Below are 17,951 nucleotides of genomic sequence, written 5' to 3' on the forward strand. Positions count from 1 at the left end.
TTTGAATAGACACTGTGAATCGAACTTTTTCATTTAAATTAACCTCCTACAATGTCTCAGAGACGTGATCTACTGGGCCAAACATGAAGACGTATCAGAAACGTAATGTACCGGGCCAAATAGAAACAAAACTGTCTTGTTATTTATTAGAAATAGTACATCAGTATGTCTCAAGGAAATTCAAAACAGGTTTTGTTCACTTTTTCTCGCTTTTCGGACTGTTTTATCCCCGTCTTTTTTTTTTCATTCTTCCGTTTATCGTCGTTGAAATCGCAACAGTGATCCGACATCGAGACGCACGTCCGACGAGAACGCACGTCGACGATCGCGTCTCGACATCGCTTTTCACGCGTCTGACCTCTTTGATACCGTGCCCGGAATCACGCCTGTATCCGTCGTTTACTCGTGCTCGGCTTTGCATAAATTATTGCCTTCCGTGAAGAATATCGATTCGATGTCTTTTGCGGACATTTTGCGGGCGAGAGTCTACCTTCGATGGTATTCCGAGGCGTTGACAGGCTGTCGGTTGCTCCTGAACGTTGTTTTTCGTTGAATATGTAATTGTTGAGGTGCAGTAGCAAACGTGGTAGACTTTCTTGGAGAAAATAGCATGTAGCTGAAAATAGCTATTTCAGTTGGAGATTTTCACATGGTGAATCATTTTACTTAGAAATTGCAAATTTTTAAGGATTTGGGAAATTTTTGAATATTTAGAAACTTGAGGAATTTTAGAAATTTGAGATGTTTGGGATGTGACTTCTGTTGCAACGAATAGTGAGAAATTGTCAATAAAAAATTATAGAAACATTTACTCATTATTATATATATGAAAAAATGTTAAGAAGAACGGGAATAATCGTGATAGATTAGGGTGACTGTAACGGATGAAAAACGATACGTGACATGCGTGTTACATAAATCTGATCTTGTCATATCCCATCGACACCATCATAAATCTCATGGTTTCTCAATGCATTTGGGAAAAATCCGTCGGTTGTTGAAAGATGATAAAAATTTCGAACGAAAAGAAATGTTATCACTTCATCAACCCCTATTTAAATATGGGAGAATTTGAAAGTTTAAGAGTTCAGTGTTTATTAAATTTGAGAATTTAGAAATTTGGAACTTTACGAATATGAGAATTCAGAAAATTCGATGATTTTTCAAATTCACCCGATTTCATCCCCTAAAACCTAAAACAAGTGAACATCCTCATTCATCCTCGCACAAAATCATCCAATTAATTCACAATCCAACTCTAACAAAACCACAAGTTCTAAAAAACATCTCAATTTGAAGGAAAAGTACCCTCCAACCCAAAACTAAATTTGTTCATCCTTAGATTTTATCCCTAACTTTCAATTTACCAGAGAGGGAAAGCTGACAGCGATCGGTCGGAATTCTTACATTCGGCGTACAAAATAAATGAAAGAAGGAAACAGTAGTAAAGCGTGTCGTTTCGTCGGTAGAAATTACTGGATGGAGCACGGAAGAAGAGTACGGTTGGAAGCTCGATGACCGCAAGGACGACGAGCTTTACGATCTCCCTCGAACACTCCTGTGACGAGTCACGCGATGAGCGAGAGAAATGACGAGACACAGGGGTAAGAAAACGAGAAAGGAGAAGCTCTCGTTTTCGTTCTCCTACGTCCTGCGTCGTCCTCGTAAACCTGGGTTTATTTATGCGGCCCTCGTCGGTCGCCTCCTGCAGTAGGACGACGGGAACGTGACAACGTGACGTGGTTTCTCCATCGTCTTACCTCTTGCGCTCTTACAACCCTTATAGTTTCGGTTATGTTCTTCCTGATAAACGCGCGTTTATTTCGTTGTCGTTGCCGACCTGTCTGATCCCTTTTCCGAGGTCGAAGAATAGTAACACTTGTGTGGGTGAGAGACAGTCGTATGCATAGTAGTCGCGTTAACTGATCACTGTACGCGATCAGTTACCGCGAACGGTTGTTCATTTTGGGTCGTCGATGAACAGAGTGCAGCGATTGTGATTGGCGTGCAATTTAGAATTGCGGGTTTATTTGTTATACTTCTGATACACTATAAACATACATCATCAGAAATAGGCGTGATATTTCTTTTTTCTTATCGATGGCTCGATCCTCGAAATCGGTTTCACAAACTGCTGGTTTAGTGAGGGATAGCCTCTGCTTGTTTAGTGAGTGCTCTTAATGATCAACTACCACGACTTCACTTCAAGTTTGTGTTCAATTGTAGACAGTTTGTGTCTGACCACAAATGTCAGTTTTTACTGTGGCAATGTATTAACAACATGATTCTTCAGAGCATCGTCAAGTTGATACTTTACCTCAAAAGCAACAGCAGGGTAAAAGAACATATCACAGAACATTAAAACATCAGGTGTAATATATGGTACTGCCATAAATAATTTGTTAACCATTCTGTACCATCATACGTGAACAAAGCTTTTTTACTGTCGCATCTGAAGATTCAAGGTGTAAGTTCTCTCGAGTGTAGCACTACGATCAGTTTATACATCACTTGCACCCCTCCGTTGGTGGCGGAACCGAGCGAGCAATTTGTTTGAGTTAGTCGAAGAGGGCGACCACTAAAAATGTATATTTAATGTTCTAGGCCGAACTGGCTGCGTTGAGGGATCGCAAGGCGGCGATGCTGGCTCTGAACGTTTCTACGCACAGACTGATCACCGATCTTGGTAATTCGGCGTCGTTGATCTTCGCCACTCTTAAAGACGGCGTGGCGGATCTCTATCGGGTCTGGGACGAGAGCTTTCAAAAGTAAGTATCGCTTCACATACAAAGTATCGCTTGTATACAAAGATAGTTTACGGATATAGGAATTTAGGAACTTAATTTAGGTTGCTAGGATTTAGTTTGTGAATGTCACAATCTGTATAATTTAGAGTTTCAGTCATATGAAGATAAAATTTCAAGATATAATTCTTGAAATTGTTAAAATTTAAACAAAATCCCCATTAATAAAAAGTAGCCTACCATTCTCATTCTACCAGTTCCTAATGACATAAATTAGCAATAAAAGCTAACCATTGATTAGCGTAGTGTGCTTTATACCGTATCGACGAAGTTTCTATAAGGAAAATTAGATGTGAGCGGAGATCGATTTGGGTTTAACGGTATTCGCAATTCTTCGAGATCTTTCTCGTTGAAGAGAGTTTGTTTTTCCTGGTAAGGGCACGATTATCGAGTTTCGAACCGTCCGGTCCGCTTGAATAGCTGCTTTAGGATCATTGACTGACCGTTCGTTGGTCGGCGCGTGACGTTGGGCAAATATTATGAGAGGCAATGAAGCCTCGAAAGCAAACATCGGGAACCCTGTGGACACCATAGGTACCGGCAGCAAGGGCTCGGATCTTTGGGATTTCGACCCGTGTCACGGGATTACTAGTTTTAGCCGGGATCGCCGGTTTAAGCTTCGACGTTTCCAAAGTGACCGCCGGCACGATGAAACGTTTATTTGAACGTTTTTTAGGGTGGTACACTATTGCTGACAAGTTTTGCCATTACCTTGTTAGAGTCTTGAGGTAGAAAATGGATTTTTATGAGACGTATGTCCACATATATGATACGTATCTCAAGTGACTTAATTTCGAATCTCTACGTATATTTTTATATATTTTTTTATTTGAAACTGCTTAGAGTTATTGTCTCATTTTGTATCTTGTGATCGTTTTGCATATTAATTAGGCTAGATCATGAATAAATAGTCAATCTTATTTATCAACTCGTGAGTGGAATATTTACAAACATCTTCTGTTTTATGAACTTGTAATTAGTATTAGTACTATTTTATAATATAACAACATTTTTTTGACAAATAATTGTCAAAACAATCGTCAAAATAATTGTCTGTACTTAAGTACCTAAAGTACCTAATAAAATATATTCGTGTAATGTACTTTTATCATATGACATTATACACATTTTATTGTAATTATAAACATCTCTTTGTCGAGTAAAGATAACTAAACAGCCGAGTAATCAAATGATGGTAATTCGAGTCAAATGAAGCAAATCACGAACCTTGAAATTGATATGAGTTTTAAGGGAGAAGATCGTTGGGAAACACAACGGTCGAAACCTTGTTTTAATTGCCGTATGAGCACTTGATTCCCCTGAACGATAGGGGTTTGACCCATGCAAAAGGGTTGACCAGTGACCCACTCGGGTTTTACACAGGTCAATCCTACCCCTTTGTACGCTTTACAAATTCCTATTCTTTGCACGAGTGCACACGAATCGTCTTGTACGCACAACTTACAAATCGACCGTTGACACTCAACTGTTCGTTTCAATGAACATTTCGCACTGTTTCTTTCTGGGAACATTTTTCAATATATTGTTACTTACATTGCTTTGTGTGAACTTTAAGTATGCTAAAAGAACTAAATTAAATGGCGAACTTTTGAACATGGCATGTTCTATTTTACATCGCTCTATATCGCCATGATTCAGTGTTATTACAAGATGGAATCATCGGGTATTTAGATATCTATGTGCTCATACCTTGATGTGTTATATCATTATTGGTATTGGAACGAGTTGATATCACAATGCGCTATATCGCTGTGCGTTGATATTGCCACGCGTTGGAATCACCACGTGCTGAATTCGCTACGCGTTATTTTGCCACGCGACGGTATTGTTAGGGTCTGTAATGTTACGTGTCTGTACTGTCACTCGCTATATTGCCACGCATTGTATCACCTCGCGTTACATTGCCACTCATTCGTATTGTTATGTTCTCCCGTGTCGGTATTGTTATGCGGTAATCGCCACGTGTTATGTTGCCACGCGTTATATCTCCGCGCGTTATATCACCACGCGTTATATCTCCACGCGTTATATCTCCACGCGTTAATACTATTACGTGCTAATTTCCACGCGTTATGTTGTAACGCGTTATATCTCCACGCGTTAGTACTATTACGTGCTAATTTCCACGCGTTATATTTTAACGCGTTATATCTCCGCGCGTAATATCTCCACGCGTTATATCTCCACGCGTAATATCTCCACGCGTTATATCTCCACGTGTAATATCTCCACGTGTTATATCTCCACGCGTTATATCTCCACGCGTTAGTACTATTACGTGCTAATTTCCACGCGTTATGTTGTAACGCGTTATATCTCTATGCGTTAGTACTATTACGTGCTAATTTCCACGCGTTATATCGTCTCGCGCCATAACACCTCATGCTATATCGCCACGTGTCAGTATTATTGCCTGCTGATCTCCTCGTGTTATATCGTTAAGTACTATTTTACATCGCACTATATCGCCCCATTTTTATTATCACGCGCTCTATCGCCACACGTAGTAACACATATCTTTAGATCTCAATACTTTCTGTTCATATTTTCAGAGTAATCATAATATTTTTTCCAATATCTATTGATCTCTCCATTATTTTTGAACTTTCCCCTCGTCATTATTCATTTGATTAATTTTTTGATAACTAATTTGGAATTTACTAATTGAGGAATATTTTATCATTTATTTCGATTCGCACGCCAATGTGAGAAAAAAGAGACTAGTCTATCTGGTTTGATTCGCAAGTCCGTAGGGCGTTCGAATTGGTCTCGGATAAAGTGTTTCTGTTTGCCGATAGTGCCATCGGGGAGATCCACTAATAATTTGACGTCTTACTGTTTGCCGAAAGGCTTTGCCTCTCGTTCTACTTTTTATTGTGTTGACCCGGGCCCGCGATTTTTCCATTCAATTTTGCTGCTCGCTTTCGCCGATTCCGGGAATCGGGGATAACTGTTTATCGATCGAATCAAGTGTACCTCCTCGAATAAAGCAATTTCTCAATCTGCGAACGCGTTTTTTGTATACTTCCTCTTTAAAAGTCGTTATTTAAATATTAATTTTTATTGAACTGTTGTGATTAATTGTACCACTGCATTAAATTTACAAACATGCGTTAGTTGTTAAGTACAAACAGTAATAAAGAGCATCTGTTAAAATTAACAGTATCCAGCTTTAAAATTCACACTATACATACAATACTTAATATAGTCATAAAATTGACCATTTCCTATAACGGTTTCCTTATTAATGACAAGACGATGAAAGTCGTACCTTCGTTTCTCTTTTAGAATTATGAAATGGTCGCAGGTCAAATACTCCACTCTCCCCACCACAGTACTCAAAGTGTCTTCAATTGTATTTTTCAGAGGCAATCAACAATTGTGCACCCTACAAGCAGTCCAGCAGTTTAGTATACGTTTGGCAGAGCTTCAGTGTGCATTGCGAAGGGATAAAGACACCCTCGCTGTTTTGGACGTTGCTTTACAAGCTGGGGCTACATCTGAAGTTGCTTCGTCTGTGCGTCACGTTGCTAGATTGCTGTCCGAGAAACAAGACATGAATTGTCAGGTAAAAATATTTTCTAATCTTTTAACGTTGTAGAATATCATGATGTTAACATCATAGAATATCATATCATTGAGGCTTACATATGAAGCATCATATAAGTGACATAAAATATCATTGAACTCTCATGTAGAATAAGCTGATACAAGCTTGTTCTAGATTGTAGAACAGTCAACTTGTAAGTTGTTTATGGAAGTTATGTTGCTTATAATCGAGACGTAAAGCAATCAAAAATTGTTCTGATTTCAACCTATTTACATATGCACAATAATGACCCAGTGCTTTTATCAATTTTTTGAGATAGTCTACATATAAGAGTTAATGTGAAGCAATAAAAAATTGTTCTGATTTCAACCTATTTTCATATGTACAATAATGACCCAGTGCTTTTATCAGTTTTTTGAGACAGTCTACATATAAGAGTTATTGTGAAGCAATCAAAAATTGTTCTGATTTCAACCTATTTTCATATGCACAATAATGACCCAGTGCTTTTATCAGTTTTTTGAGACAGTCTACATATAAGATTTATTGTGAAGCAACCAAAAATTGTTCTGATTTCAAGCTATTTTCATGTATGAAATAATGACCCAGTCCTTCAAGTAATTTTTTGAGGCAGCCCCATATATAAATCACAGTTATTGCAAAATGTAATGAAAAATTCCGATTGTACCTGAGAACGATAATATACGAAATTAGCCAGTATTGAATCCCGAGAAGTTCAATTCCATTATGAGGTCGACGTGTGCGTCGTCCATCTGTAATATGTGACGATTAGAGGCACGGGAATGGCTAAAGAGAAGGATTCAGAGGCGAGTAAGGGCCGTTAAGTGCGAGTGTTTTGCATCGTGATCCACGTCTTCGCACGGATAATGGCTATCCTCGGTTCCTTCCATCCCTTTCATACTTCGATCACGCCTTTCCTCCTTTATTTCCCTGCTATAATACCTATTACCATTTATACGGACCTCTCGCTCTCTATACCGACCGTCGCTCCTTTCACGTTCCAACAAGCGAGATTTCTTCCTCCGACCATTATTCACGCACGAAATCTTTGTAATTGATAAATCTGTCTGTAGATCCGCGTATTTTACGCTGTTTTCTGACGTTTGTGAGAATATCTGGTCGATCTCGGTGCACGAGGATACATCCTTTCTTGCTACTTTCACTTTAACCCTTTACACTCTGCGTCATTTTTAATACGTGTTTTTTTTAAATATTGACTAAAGAGGTCGCTCTGTCTTTAGAAATAAATTTGTATACATTACATTACATTTAGAAATACAGTTTGTATTTTTGGAACCTATACTAGTTGTTAGACATCCTGTATATCAAGAATTATACTTACTTTCACAATGAAAAATTGGATAGTCTGCAAATATGGAAGTCTTACCCACATTATACATCTGTCACACTTTTAATTAAATATCTGCAGTCTTTAGTATAGGATGTTCAAAATAAGTAGCTATATCTTCACTATACAGCTATTACATATATTATAATTACTCTTAAATAACTTTGTAGAAATGAATAAAATAAATTTTGGTCCAGGATGTTAATATACATATAAAGTATTCAGAAATAAGTAGCCTGATCTCCACTATAAAGCTATTAAGTACATACTCAAATAGATACATAAATTTTAAGGGTGTTGACAAATGAAATAATCGTACACTATGATAATTATTTATAATCGTAACAGTACTATGAACTCTACATAAAATTATCGATGACGCTTTACATGGTTCGTTTAAATATTTTATCTAACTAATAAAGTATCAAACGATTTGTCTAAACGTAAACACGTTCTTCCAGTTTCTTTGAAAGGACAATGCTCTGCTGTTAGCTTGTTTGTTTAACGAAAAATAGAAAATCTGTCTTTCGAAGCAAAAAACGAACCAATAAACATGATTCGCCTTATAATCTCGCTATCCTTACGAGTCCTACATCCCCAGAGTTGTTCCATCTCAGCCAATCTAAGCGGGGAAATGGTTTCATGCACACAAGTGATACCCATGGGAACCGTTACCCCATCCAAGGACGTTGAATAATTGCTGCCAGCTATCTAACCGATTGAAAATCAAGGATACCGTGGGAATATCGGATAAATCACTGACGGGCAGATCAGGTGCCCGAGAGCTCACGGGCACGGTGTGGGCGGTCTGGTGTTTAATTACTGGAAGTTTATGGAAATTGTAGATAATTAAATATTTGGGATTTGGAAATTATGAGTTTAGGGATTTGAAGATTTTGATATTATGAGTTTAGGGATTTGAAGATTTGGAAATTTGCGTATTTGGAAATTTAGGAATTGAAATATTGAGGAATTTGAAAATTTGGAGGTTTGAGTATTCAGAAATTTGAGAGCTGGGAGTTAGAGAACTAGGGACTAGGGGACTTGGAAATACGATGATCTAATTTCAAATTAAAATATTTCGAATTCGTGGACTTTTAAATTTGGGAATTGAAGAATTAGAAATTTGAGAGATTTAGGATTTAAGAATTTATAGATTTAGAGATTTGAGGAATTAGGAAAATGAGAATTTGGAAATTTGAAAATTAAGCAAAATTGAATAATTTTAAAGCTGTGAAAAATGATAAAAATCACGAATTTGAAACGTAAAAAAATAGAATAATTTACAAATGCAAAAGTATGAAATCTTTCGAATTTCGACTAAGAAAATTCAGAAACCAGGGAAAATTAAGTGCTCCGAATTTTCAGAAATAGGGTCGCGAGATTAGAGTTAAAAGGGGTCAGATTAGAGGGGTAGGTACGTTTGACAGATGACACTTGTCGATATCGTGTTTCGGTTAAACGCCATCGCATCCCCCTATTTCCACCATATCCGTCTTGCATTTGCATATAAAGTAAATCTCTTGGCAAGCTCGGCTGGCGTCCGCTCTCTCCGCTTTATGGACTTAAGGAGAAAAGTAGCTCGAGGTGAGGCAGGTGGCAGGTTTGTTATCACGACTTCCGATTGCCCTGGCCGTGTGCTCTGCTCTTGTCAGAGAAACGTGCCGCCCGCGACGCGATATTTCCACCTCGACGTTGCTCATTTTTTTTATTCTTCCTTCCCACTACGCGATTAGAATAACTGCTTCCTCTACGGATACGTGATCACCGGAAGTCAATTATTCTATCTTCTTTCCGCTAGTTTCATTGTTAGTATAAACACCTAACATAATCATAATGAACAATACTGATTTATTTACATATAGACACAGTATTTTATAATTTGTATAAAACTTCTTTAACCCCTTCACCTATAAATTTTTTGGCAGTTGTGTCAGAGCTATTATTACTGCAGTGTTAAGATGAAGACCGTACAATTTTGCATTTAGTTATCTTCAATTATACAAATCACAATTAGTATGGAACTTAATGATCTTCAAGCAAATACAATTTAGGTTTGTCATATTTAAACTGTAACGTAACGAGTCTGACATTGCAACCAAGATGTTATAAGCTAAGGGATTAATACAAAATGGTTGCTCCTTTGTGAAGAAAAACGTAATATAACATAGAAGTGTTTTGCCATATCGATTTAAAGCTTGAAACCTAATAAAAATGACTGTGTAGACAGTTATGCTTTCTTATACAAAATGGCGGATTGTTCATTATAGAAAATAGTGTCCAATTTTGAAACATATAAAATCAGACACAAACACAAAAAATAATTTTACAAAGCGAGATGCAGCGAGCAAAAGAGAAGCAACGCGTAGCAGTTGCCTTCGCAACTTCCAATTGTCCCCGTGCTTATTTCGCCTGTCTGAAAGACGTATGGCCCGCGACGCGATATTTTTACCCTAACAAAGGTGTAAGAACGGCGGTTGTATCCGTGGGGGTAGCAACCCCCGTACGTTACAGTCTCGTCCAACGCCGCGGCGACTCCGTTTCAAGCGTATTCAAAGTCCCGTCAAGATGAAGCAATCCGCGGGGCTGGCTGCTCGGTTTCGTCGATCTACAACACTCGAGGGGATAATTTCATGTACTCGACGTTACATCTTTCTTTCTCCTCTTTCCGATACGACGACCCTTTAGCGAGCTAAGAAACGTTCTGCATTATTCGATCTCACCCTCTACGCTTGCCTCTTGCCGATTCTGTTTCGAGAAATGAGGACGGATAATGGAAGGAGGTATTATTGGAACGATAAGAGGGGTTGTAAATTTATAATAAGTTCAGTACGATTTTGATTTTTGCAGTGGAATATCGAAGATGAACTGAAAATGCAATGAATATTATAAATAATGAAATTATCATTTAAGTGGTTCATTTTGTAATTTGGTAATAATATAAAAAAAATACACAGCTTCATTTTAGCTTAAGTAATTATTTATAAAAATGTCCATTTGATGCCTAAGCTTTAGATAATTAGATAAATCTCCTACTCAACCCTCAAAATCCAAAATAGAAAATATAGTTAACACACCCTTTCATATTTGATTCGTACCGGAAGCGAGCGCATTGTTCACTGTCCAAATGGCGGAAGGCGAGCGTTTTCGTGCGAACATTAAATTTCAACCAAACTGGAGATGGTTGGCCTCACCGCGAGAAATCCATAAATTTTGATAGGCATTAAATAAAATATTAGCGAACAGAGGTGGACCGTGTAGGGAAGGAAAGGAAGTTTTAGGATCGTATATGGCCGGTGTGAGTCGCCATCGGGGGTGTTGGCTACCTCAGAGGCAGCGACTCCCCAGGGAGCTGGGATCGTTAATCGCCCGAACGATTCCCTTTCGCCTCACGTACAGGAATGGGCCGTGGAATCAGCGTAAAAATACAAATTTAATATCGCCAGTGGATCGTTCGACTGACCAGTTGTAGCCTGCGGATGTAACGGTGTCGACGAGCCACCACTACATTTTTACGTGGACTAAAAACCCGTGCGAAAAGCTAAGATCACTGACGTTTTCTGTGATGTATGGCTCATTTTAAACCATTTATCTCTTTGGTTAGGTAAGTGGAGGATCTTTACTGTCTTCATCTCATATGTCCACGTAGCTTTTTTATCACGTTGTATCATATATGACGTATGTGAAGAGAGCTTTAACACAGTTAATAATTAAACATAAGTAAAGTTAATAAGTAAAGATAATTATTTTCGAATTTGGTGCTCTGTAAATAAATGCAAATCGATTAATTTAACGTTTTGCAATTTAATTTGAAAACTTGCTGAGTACTGGAAATTGATTTTCAGACTTTGGAACAGAAGCTAACTGGGTCAAAGGTACCCTAATTTGCGGGAAACTTTTTAGCTCTTGAATGATGGAGTCTTTGCTGATCCAGCGTGTAATTTAAAATCTGAATTGAATCTTAAATTTCATACTCGTTTGGACATGTATTGCTTTTTCGATATGTGAAAGTTTTTCAGGTCAAAATTGACCTGATTTCATTCAAATTTATTAAACTAATCTAGTTTGTATACCGACTTTAGTTCATGTGGTATATGCTCAACAAGTAACGACTATAATTAATTACGTTCCATAAATTTTTGTCTCTTCTATTCGTCTTGCCCTTTAGATCGTTACATTAGTTTCATTCGCGTCGCCAAGTCCTAATTATACGCCACGATCGAATTAGATAGAGTCTAATTATAAGAGCGGATGGAAACAATTTGTAAGTCTAACTGACAATTTAACAACTCTATAATACGAGTTACGACGTCTTCATCGATGTTGTCTCTGTGTTAGGAGGTTGTATTATTTGAAAAATTGGTGTATGGCCGTACAACTTAAGAACACAATGATAATAGAAACTCCATCAAAGACTCAAAGTCTCAATTAAAAACTATACAATTTAAAAATTCAGTCGATGTCTATCATCCTAAGGTCTTCATCGATCGCTACAGACCTTGAGAATTCTATAACAAGAAAATACGAAGACTGCGTCCATAAGTATAGAGCTCTAGAACTCGACCATGAAAGCTGTATGAAGAACCTGAGTGCTCTTAGAGCTGTAGAATTCAGAGATTCTATCGATTCCTATCAGAAGAGCTCCATCGAGAGCTCTAAGATTTGAAGCCTGTAAGGTCACAGAATTGGAAGGCGTCGATACTCGTTATTCGGGAGAACGACTTCGCAAAAGCCATAGTCCGGCGGTAATAAGGAATTCTCGCAATTTTTTCCTACGCGATTGGTCCTTCGGGCAACGTGGATTCTGACTCGACTCACTTCGTACCTACTATCCGTTATACAAGAGTATACCGGCTTATATATAGGTTAGCTTGAAGGTTGCTACTTGGTATGCGGATCGCGCTTTTCATTACCGGAGCCTCTCCCGCTTCTCCGTCTCTTCCGTTGCAACAGCCTAAACCAACCCTCTCTTTCTTCCGCCCTCTCTTCTCGCTCGTCTTCCACCCTTTTCTGCTCCTCTTCTGCCTCCACCCTGTCCCGACTCCGCACCACTTTTTTACTATTACCACTGCTGTCTGGTATCAACGTTTCGTGTCGCGGCCTTGTGTCCCTTTTTTTACTTTTCTTTTCGCTTCTTGCTTGTACGACGGAACAAGTTCATATCAAAGTTGAAACGGTTACGTGACGCCGGTATCAGTTGCGCTGGATGGGCATTGTTCGTCCGGATCTTCGAGAATACGGCCGATGTTTTTTTTTTTGGACATGCTCTTTTACGCTTTTGATTCGTTCCTACCCCTGGTTTGTCGATTTTTTATTAGCATAGGAAAGAATGTTCTACCATTTTGGTGTTATAGAAGGATGTCTGGACTTGAATATTAGATTAGCGTTATCTATAGATTTTTATGAATTGATTTTTATTTGACTGGTTCTTATAGATTGGTTCTTATTTGAGTGGTCTGTATACCGATAATTATACATTGGTGGATATTATTTGATTATATCATAAATTTTTAAATAATTTTCATTTCATTTTTATTTTGAAATATTTTCATTTTCATTTGTGGATGTCTAATATGTAATATGTAAATCTATGTATCTGTAATATGGAGACATGTGAAATTCACTCAATCTTGTGAAACATATATTCTTAAACAATTCTTAAAGGCTTGTGACCTTATGAAGAGTTGCAATATTTTAACCCTTTTTAAATATAATTTAAAACAAATTATACACAAACAAATGACACAGTGATTCGTATCTGTAAAAGAGAATTTTGTTTTAATTTCTGAAAAGTTATAGTTGTCATCGTACAGCCGTGAGTGTACACCCTTCGCTTCCTTTCTTTCACCCTATCTGCTCCCTTCCTCTATAATCGTCTTATACGCCTTCCGGTTGCCCCGCGGCAATAACCGACACTGGATTATGCAATATTCGATATCGTATTCCCTCCCGCAGTGTATTTATACCTATCAGCATCCCGTGATCTAATAAGGAGCACGGTTTAAGTACACCCTTTCGTGATTTTTCTCCGGTAATCGATCGACGAGAAATTCAAAATGTGCGCATGTATAAACAGAATCGAAGGCTGTTATTTAATATACAAACTTGTTTTTTTATCATTCGAATGGTGATTGGTGAACCAAGTTTGAGCTTGAAAACTCGTTCGTTGTTCAACAATATTTCAGTATAAAAACATGAATTAATTCGTGATTGTTCAACGATGTTTATTAAGTATGAAGACATGAATTAACTCGTGACTGTTCATCAATGTTTCAGTATAAAAACACGAATTAATTCATGATTGTTCATCAATGTTTCAGTATAAAAACAAGAATTAATTCGTGATTGTTCAACAGTGTTTAAGTATGAAAACACAAGTTAACTCGTAATGGGTGACCAAAGATAGATCATAAAAATCCAAATTAACTCATGACCGACCAACAACGTTAACAAACTGAGATTAGCTACCTTCCTGCCACCCAGTACATTATCTACCTCGACGAGCCAGGTCGCGGTATCCCAAAAGAAAGAACGGGAACAGTCTGTACAAACAAAGTTAAAAATGCGACTCGCGATGTTCGTGTTGTAGAACGGGACTGTGTTGAAAGACTCGACCACGGAGGAGGTGAGCAGCGGGGTGTCAACGAAATTCGGCGACTCGTCGCCGATCAGTCTCACCCAGGAAGGTGGTTCGTTGTCCGACAGTGGCATCTCCGACAGCGGAAGCGAACAAGAGCTGAGCGAACGCGAACGCAGGCTGGCTGCTCTTCGTCGATTAACGCGCAGTTTAGAGAATCAACTCGCACCGGGTAGCGAGGCGTTGAACCAGCTTTGGAAGAGGGTCGAAGACACGGAAACGGAACTTCGGGATCTCCAGAAACAGTGCCGCGAGCTGATTGTACGCACCGCAGCCAGTGTCGAAGCGCGAGCTTCTAAGCGAACCAGCAACACTCAGGTTCATCATTTTTCTGAGTGAGTATTTTACTATTCTTTTTTAATTTTGTTTTATGTGTGCATCTAATATTTTGAGATTGGGCTTTCGTGGGGGCTCTCGTTATATTGCATTTCGGGCAGGTTTGTATGTTGATATTTGGAATTGGGTATTGACATTTGGAATTTCATTTCTATTATACTTGTAAATTGAAACATGGATACTTGTAAATTGAAAAACTGGAAAGTGCATAATAAAGAAGTAGGGAAAGTCAGGAACTCGGAGATAGGAAATTGATAATTGAGAAATAAGATAATTTGGAATGTATAAATTCAGAAATTTGGAAATTGGTGAATATAGAAATTGGAAGTTCACGAGTGGGAACATTTGGAAATTGGGAAAACTGTGAACTGAGAAATTTGAAATTAATTAATCTAGAAATTGGGAATTTAGAAATTACTGAATGAGAAACTGGGAAATATAGGAATTGGATAATTTAGAAGTTGGGAAATTTGAAAATTGAAAAATCTAGGAATTAGAAAATTTAGAAATTTAAAGACTGGTAAATTTAAAAATCGCCAATTCCAAAATTAAGAAGTCCATAAACTGAAAAATTGGAAAATTTAAAAACTGAGAAATTAACAAAATGGGAATCCTAAAAATTCAAAAATTTAGAAAATAGCAAATTTGCAAATTAGAAAATGTACTTCCAAGTTTGAAAAATCATAAAACGAAAAATTATCTTCAGAAACTCCTAACAGGCACTTAAAATATTTATTATTGACGAACTAATATCTATGAGATCATTCAATTGGCAATACGTAAGGAAGCATTTTTCTGGTGTAAACGTACAGACTTTGTAGTTTTTTAATTTATTCAGACTCTTCGAGACTTTCGAGGGTATAAAGAACGATTCTCTTCGACTCGCATTCCATTTGCATAACGTCGAAATGAGAAGCAAAGAATGAAGGCGTCTATTTAGACGTGGGGACAAGAGCTCGACTCGTTCATAGTTCTACTCCCATAACGCGTTCTTCGCTCATTTGAATATAAGAAGTTAGCTGTGAATGAACGCTCCCTGTCTGTCTCCTATCCCGTTCGGATCGCGTTTCAAGTCTCCAAGCAGACTGCAACTACAATAAATATTTAACATCTTATTTATTTACAATTTTTCATAAAAAATTATTTGATGTCATTACATAATTTCGGTTGGTATAATAAAAAAATACCATCTTTATGTTCGATAAATTTATTAAAACGTTGACTGTCATGGGAGACAAGTTTACTGATTTAAGAAAAGAGGTACAAAATTGGAATTATGTTAGGATACTATTTTAATGACAATACATGGTTGTAAATTGAGAGTTCTAATTTAATTGTTCGCTTTTTAAAAATAAAGATTAATGGTTTAGTATGTCTTGTCGGAGAAGTATCGGATTGTTTAGATGGCGATTTATTGAAAATCCGAACTTCGGGAACGGGTGAAAGAGTTCGGGAAAAATCGGATGAGATTCCGAATCGTTCCGAATCATCCCGAATCAAGTTTCGATATCCCGAACAATACATATTAATACGTCGGTGTCAAGTATCGCCTGATCCCGCTCGATCTCGTCTGATTCTGTTCGATCTCGCCCGATCCCCTTCGATCTCATCCGATCTTGTCCTTCATCTCGAATCTATAATTTCAAGTACTTCCACATCTCTACTCGTTACGTATACATTTTTAACACAATAGTAAATTCCTTATTATAATAATATTCAGAATTCAATATATAAAGGAATATAATATATAGAATATATTACACAGAAAATACAGTTTGTTAGCGACACCATATTAATATTTGGAAGAGTAAAAAATTATTACTATTAGAAAACGAAGTGGTCTTAAAACGTATTTCCCTGTTCAACTTTCCTTCCCCTAGCAATTCCGTTTCGGGAATCCACTCTTTCAATCGCAATTACTTCGAGTTCCTATTATCACCGAGCCACCTTATTTAACTTTGTTTGAAGAATGCTTTTTTTATAGTCGCGTTTAATCACTGCTCGCTGGCTACAGTAATAGGTTTAGTTTTCGCGATACCTTAGGATGCCGACCATATTGCATCGTAAAAAAGTTGTAAAAGTTCGTCGTCCTTTTCTCGTTCTCGTATAGTCCTCTTCGTTCTTTCGTTTTAATCATAGAAACATCTTTACAAGTTGTCGATTTTATTTTTTTTAGGGTGACTGATAGAATGTTTTGCTATTATTGTGTACTTAAGATTTTTATTTTGTGTAAATGTTATATACATTTATTTTATTTTAAACAAACAGTAAATATCTTTATTGTATATATTGCGTGTAGGTTTGTTACACTTCTGCAGTTTATACAATTATTATTGTACAGGTGTTTATATGTTAAATATCTTCATTGTATGTCGTAGAATGATTACATTTAGATTACTGTATGAGAATCACCTTTATTTTGTATACATTCTTATGTAAGTTACGTGAAGTTTACTATATGTATATTTTAACTAATTTAAAGTAACTGAAGATAATATATTGCCGTTTACTTTGGGTTATCAAAAACGCTTCGAAAGTTTCAGGACGAAAGATAAATATCCGCTATGATTTTGTTTGAAAACTTGCCTTTTACTCATTTCCTGCTCTGACTTTCACCCACGGGATGCTGTAAATTAATTTGCTCGATTAACGCAACACCTTAAAGTCTCAAAGCTACGGGAAGTTGTTAGTGCTCGGTTCTGATATTAATTTAATCTGGAACATGGAAACTAATCTGATTATTACGTATGCTACAGTAATACGTATATGTCTATGTTACTTCCTTTATTACGTTACTGTACTTTCATAATTCTTATTAATAGATACACTTTCGAATCGTTTTTCTTTTATGACTAGTATTCACACAAATAGCACTTTCAAATTTGTTAGACTTTAAGTTCTCAAACTTTCAAATTTTCCAACTTTTTATTATTAAATTATTCAGATACATTCTGACTCCCAAAACTAGATTCGCATCTCATTGCAAAAAACTGGTACACAAAAATACCTCAACCATCTTGAAAACTCAAGAAGAATCTTAGTACAAATACATTCTTTGCAGCGTTCATTACCGTTTAAATTGCATATTGAATACTCGCAGCAGATATTCAGAACCTTTCTTTTAAGTCGACCACATCCAAGAATTTCCCGTGTGTCAGTGGCAATATAACGAGAGTTCTCTCGTCTCCAAACTTGTACTCGCAGATTCAGCCAAACAGATCAAAATCGTGTAAT

General features: G+C 37.2%; 1 protein-coding gene across 8 annotated transcripts in view; it reads left to right on the forward strand.

Annotated features, from left to right (window-relative positions):
• Window positions 1-17,951, forward strand: part of LOC100880783 (klarsicht protein) — a 159,482-nt gene that overhangs the window by 130,802 nt on the left and 10,729 nt on the right. For all 8 annotated transcript variants that reach the window (XM_012280641.2, XM_012280643.2, XM_003701246.3 and 5 more), the window contains 3 exons: window positions 2,605-2,768; window positions 6,192-6,393; window positions 14,334-14,716. In XM_012280641.2, coding sequence (XP_012136031.2) covers window positions 2,605-2,768; window positions 6,192-6,393; window positions 14,334-14,716 — 749 coding nt within the window. The remainder of the gene's footprint in view (window positions 1-2,604; window positions 2,769-6,191; window positions 6,394-14,333; window positions 14,717-17,951) is intronic.

This window comes from Megachile rotundata, chromosome 1 (genome assembly GCF_050947335.1).
Source record: "Megachile rotundata isolate GNS110a chromosome 1, iyMegRotu1, whole genome shotgun sequence".
Lineage (NCBI taxonomy): Eukaryota > Metazoa > Arthropoda > Insecta > Hymenoptera > Megachilidae > Megachile > Megachile rotundata.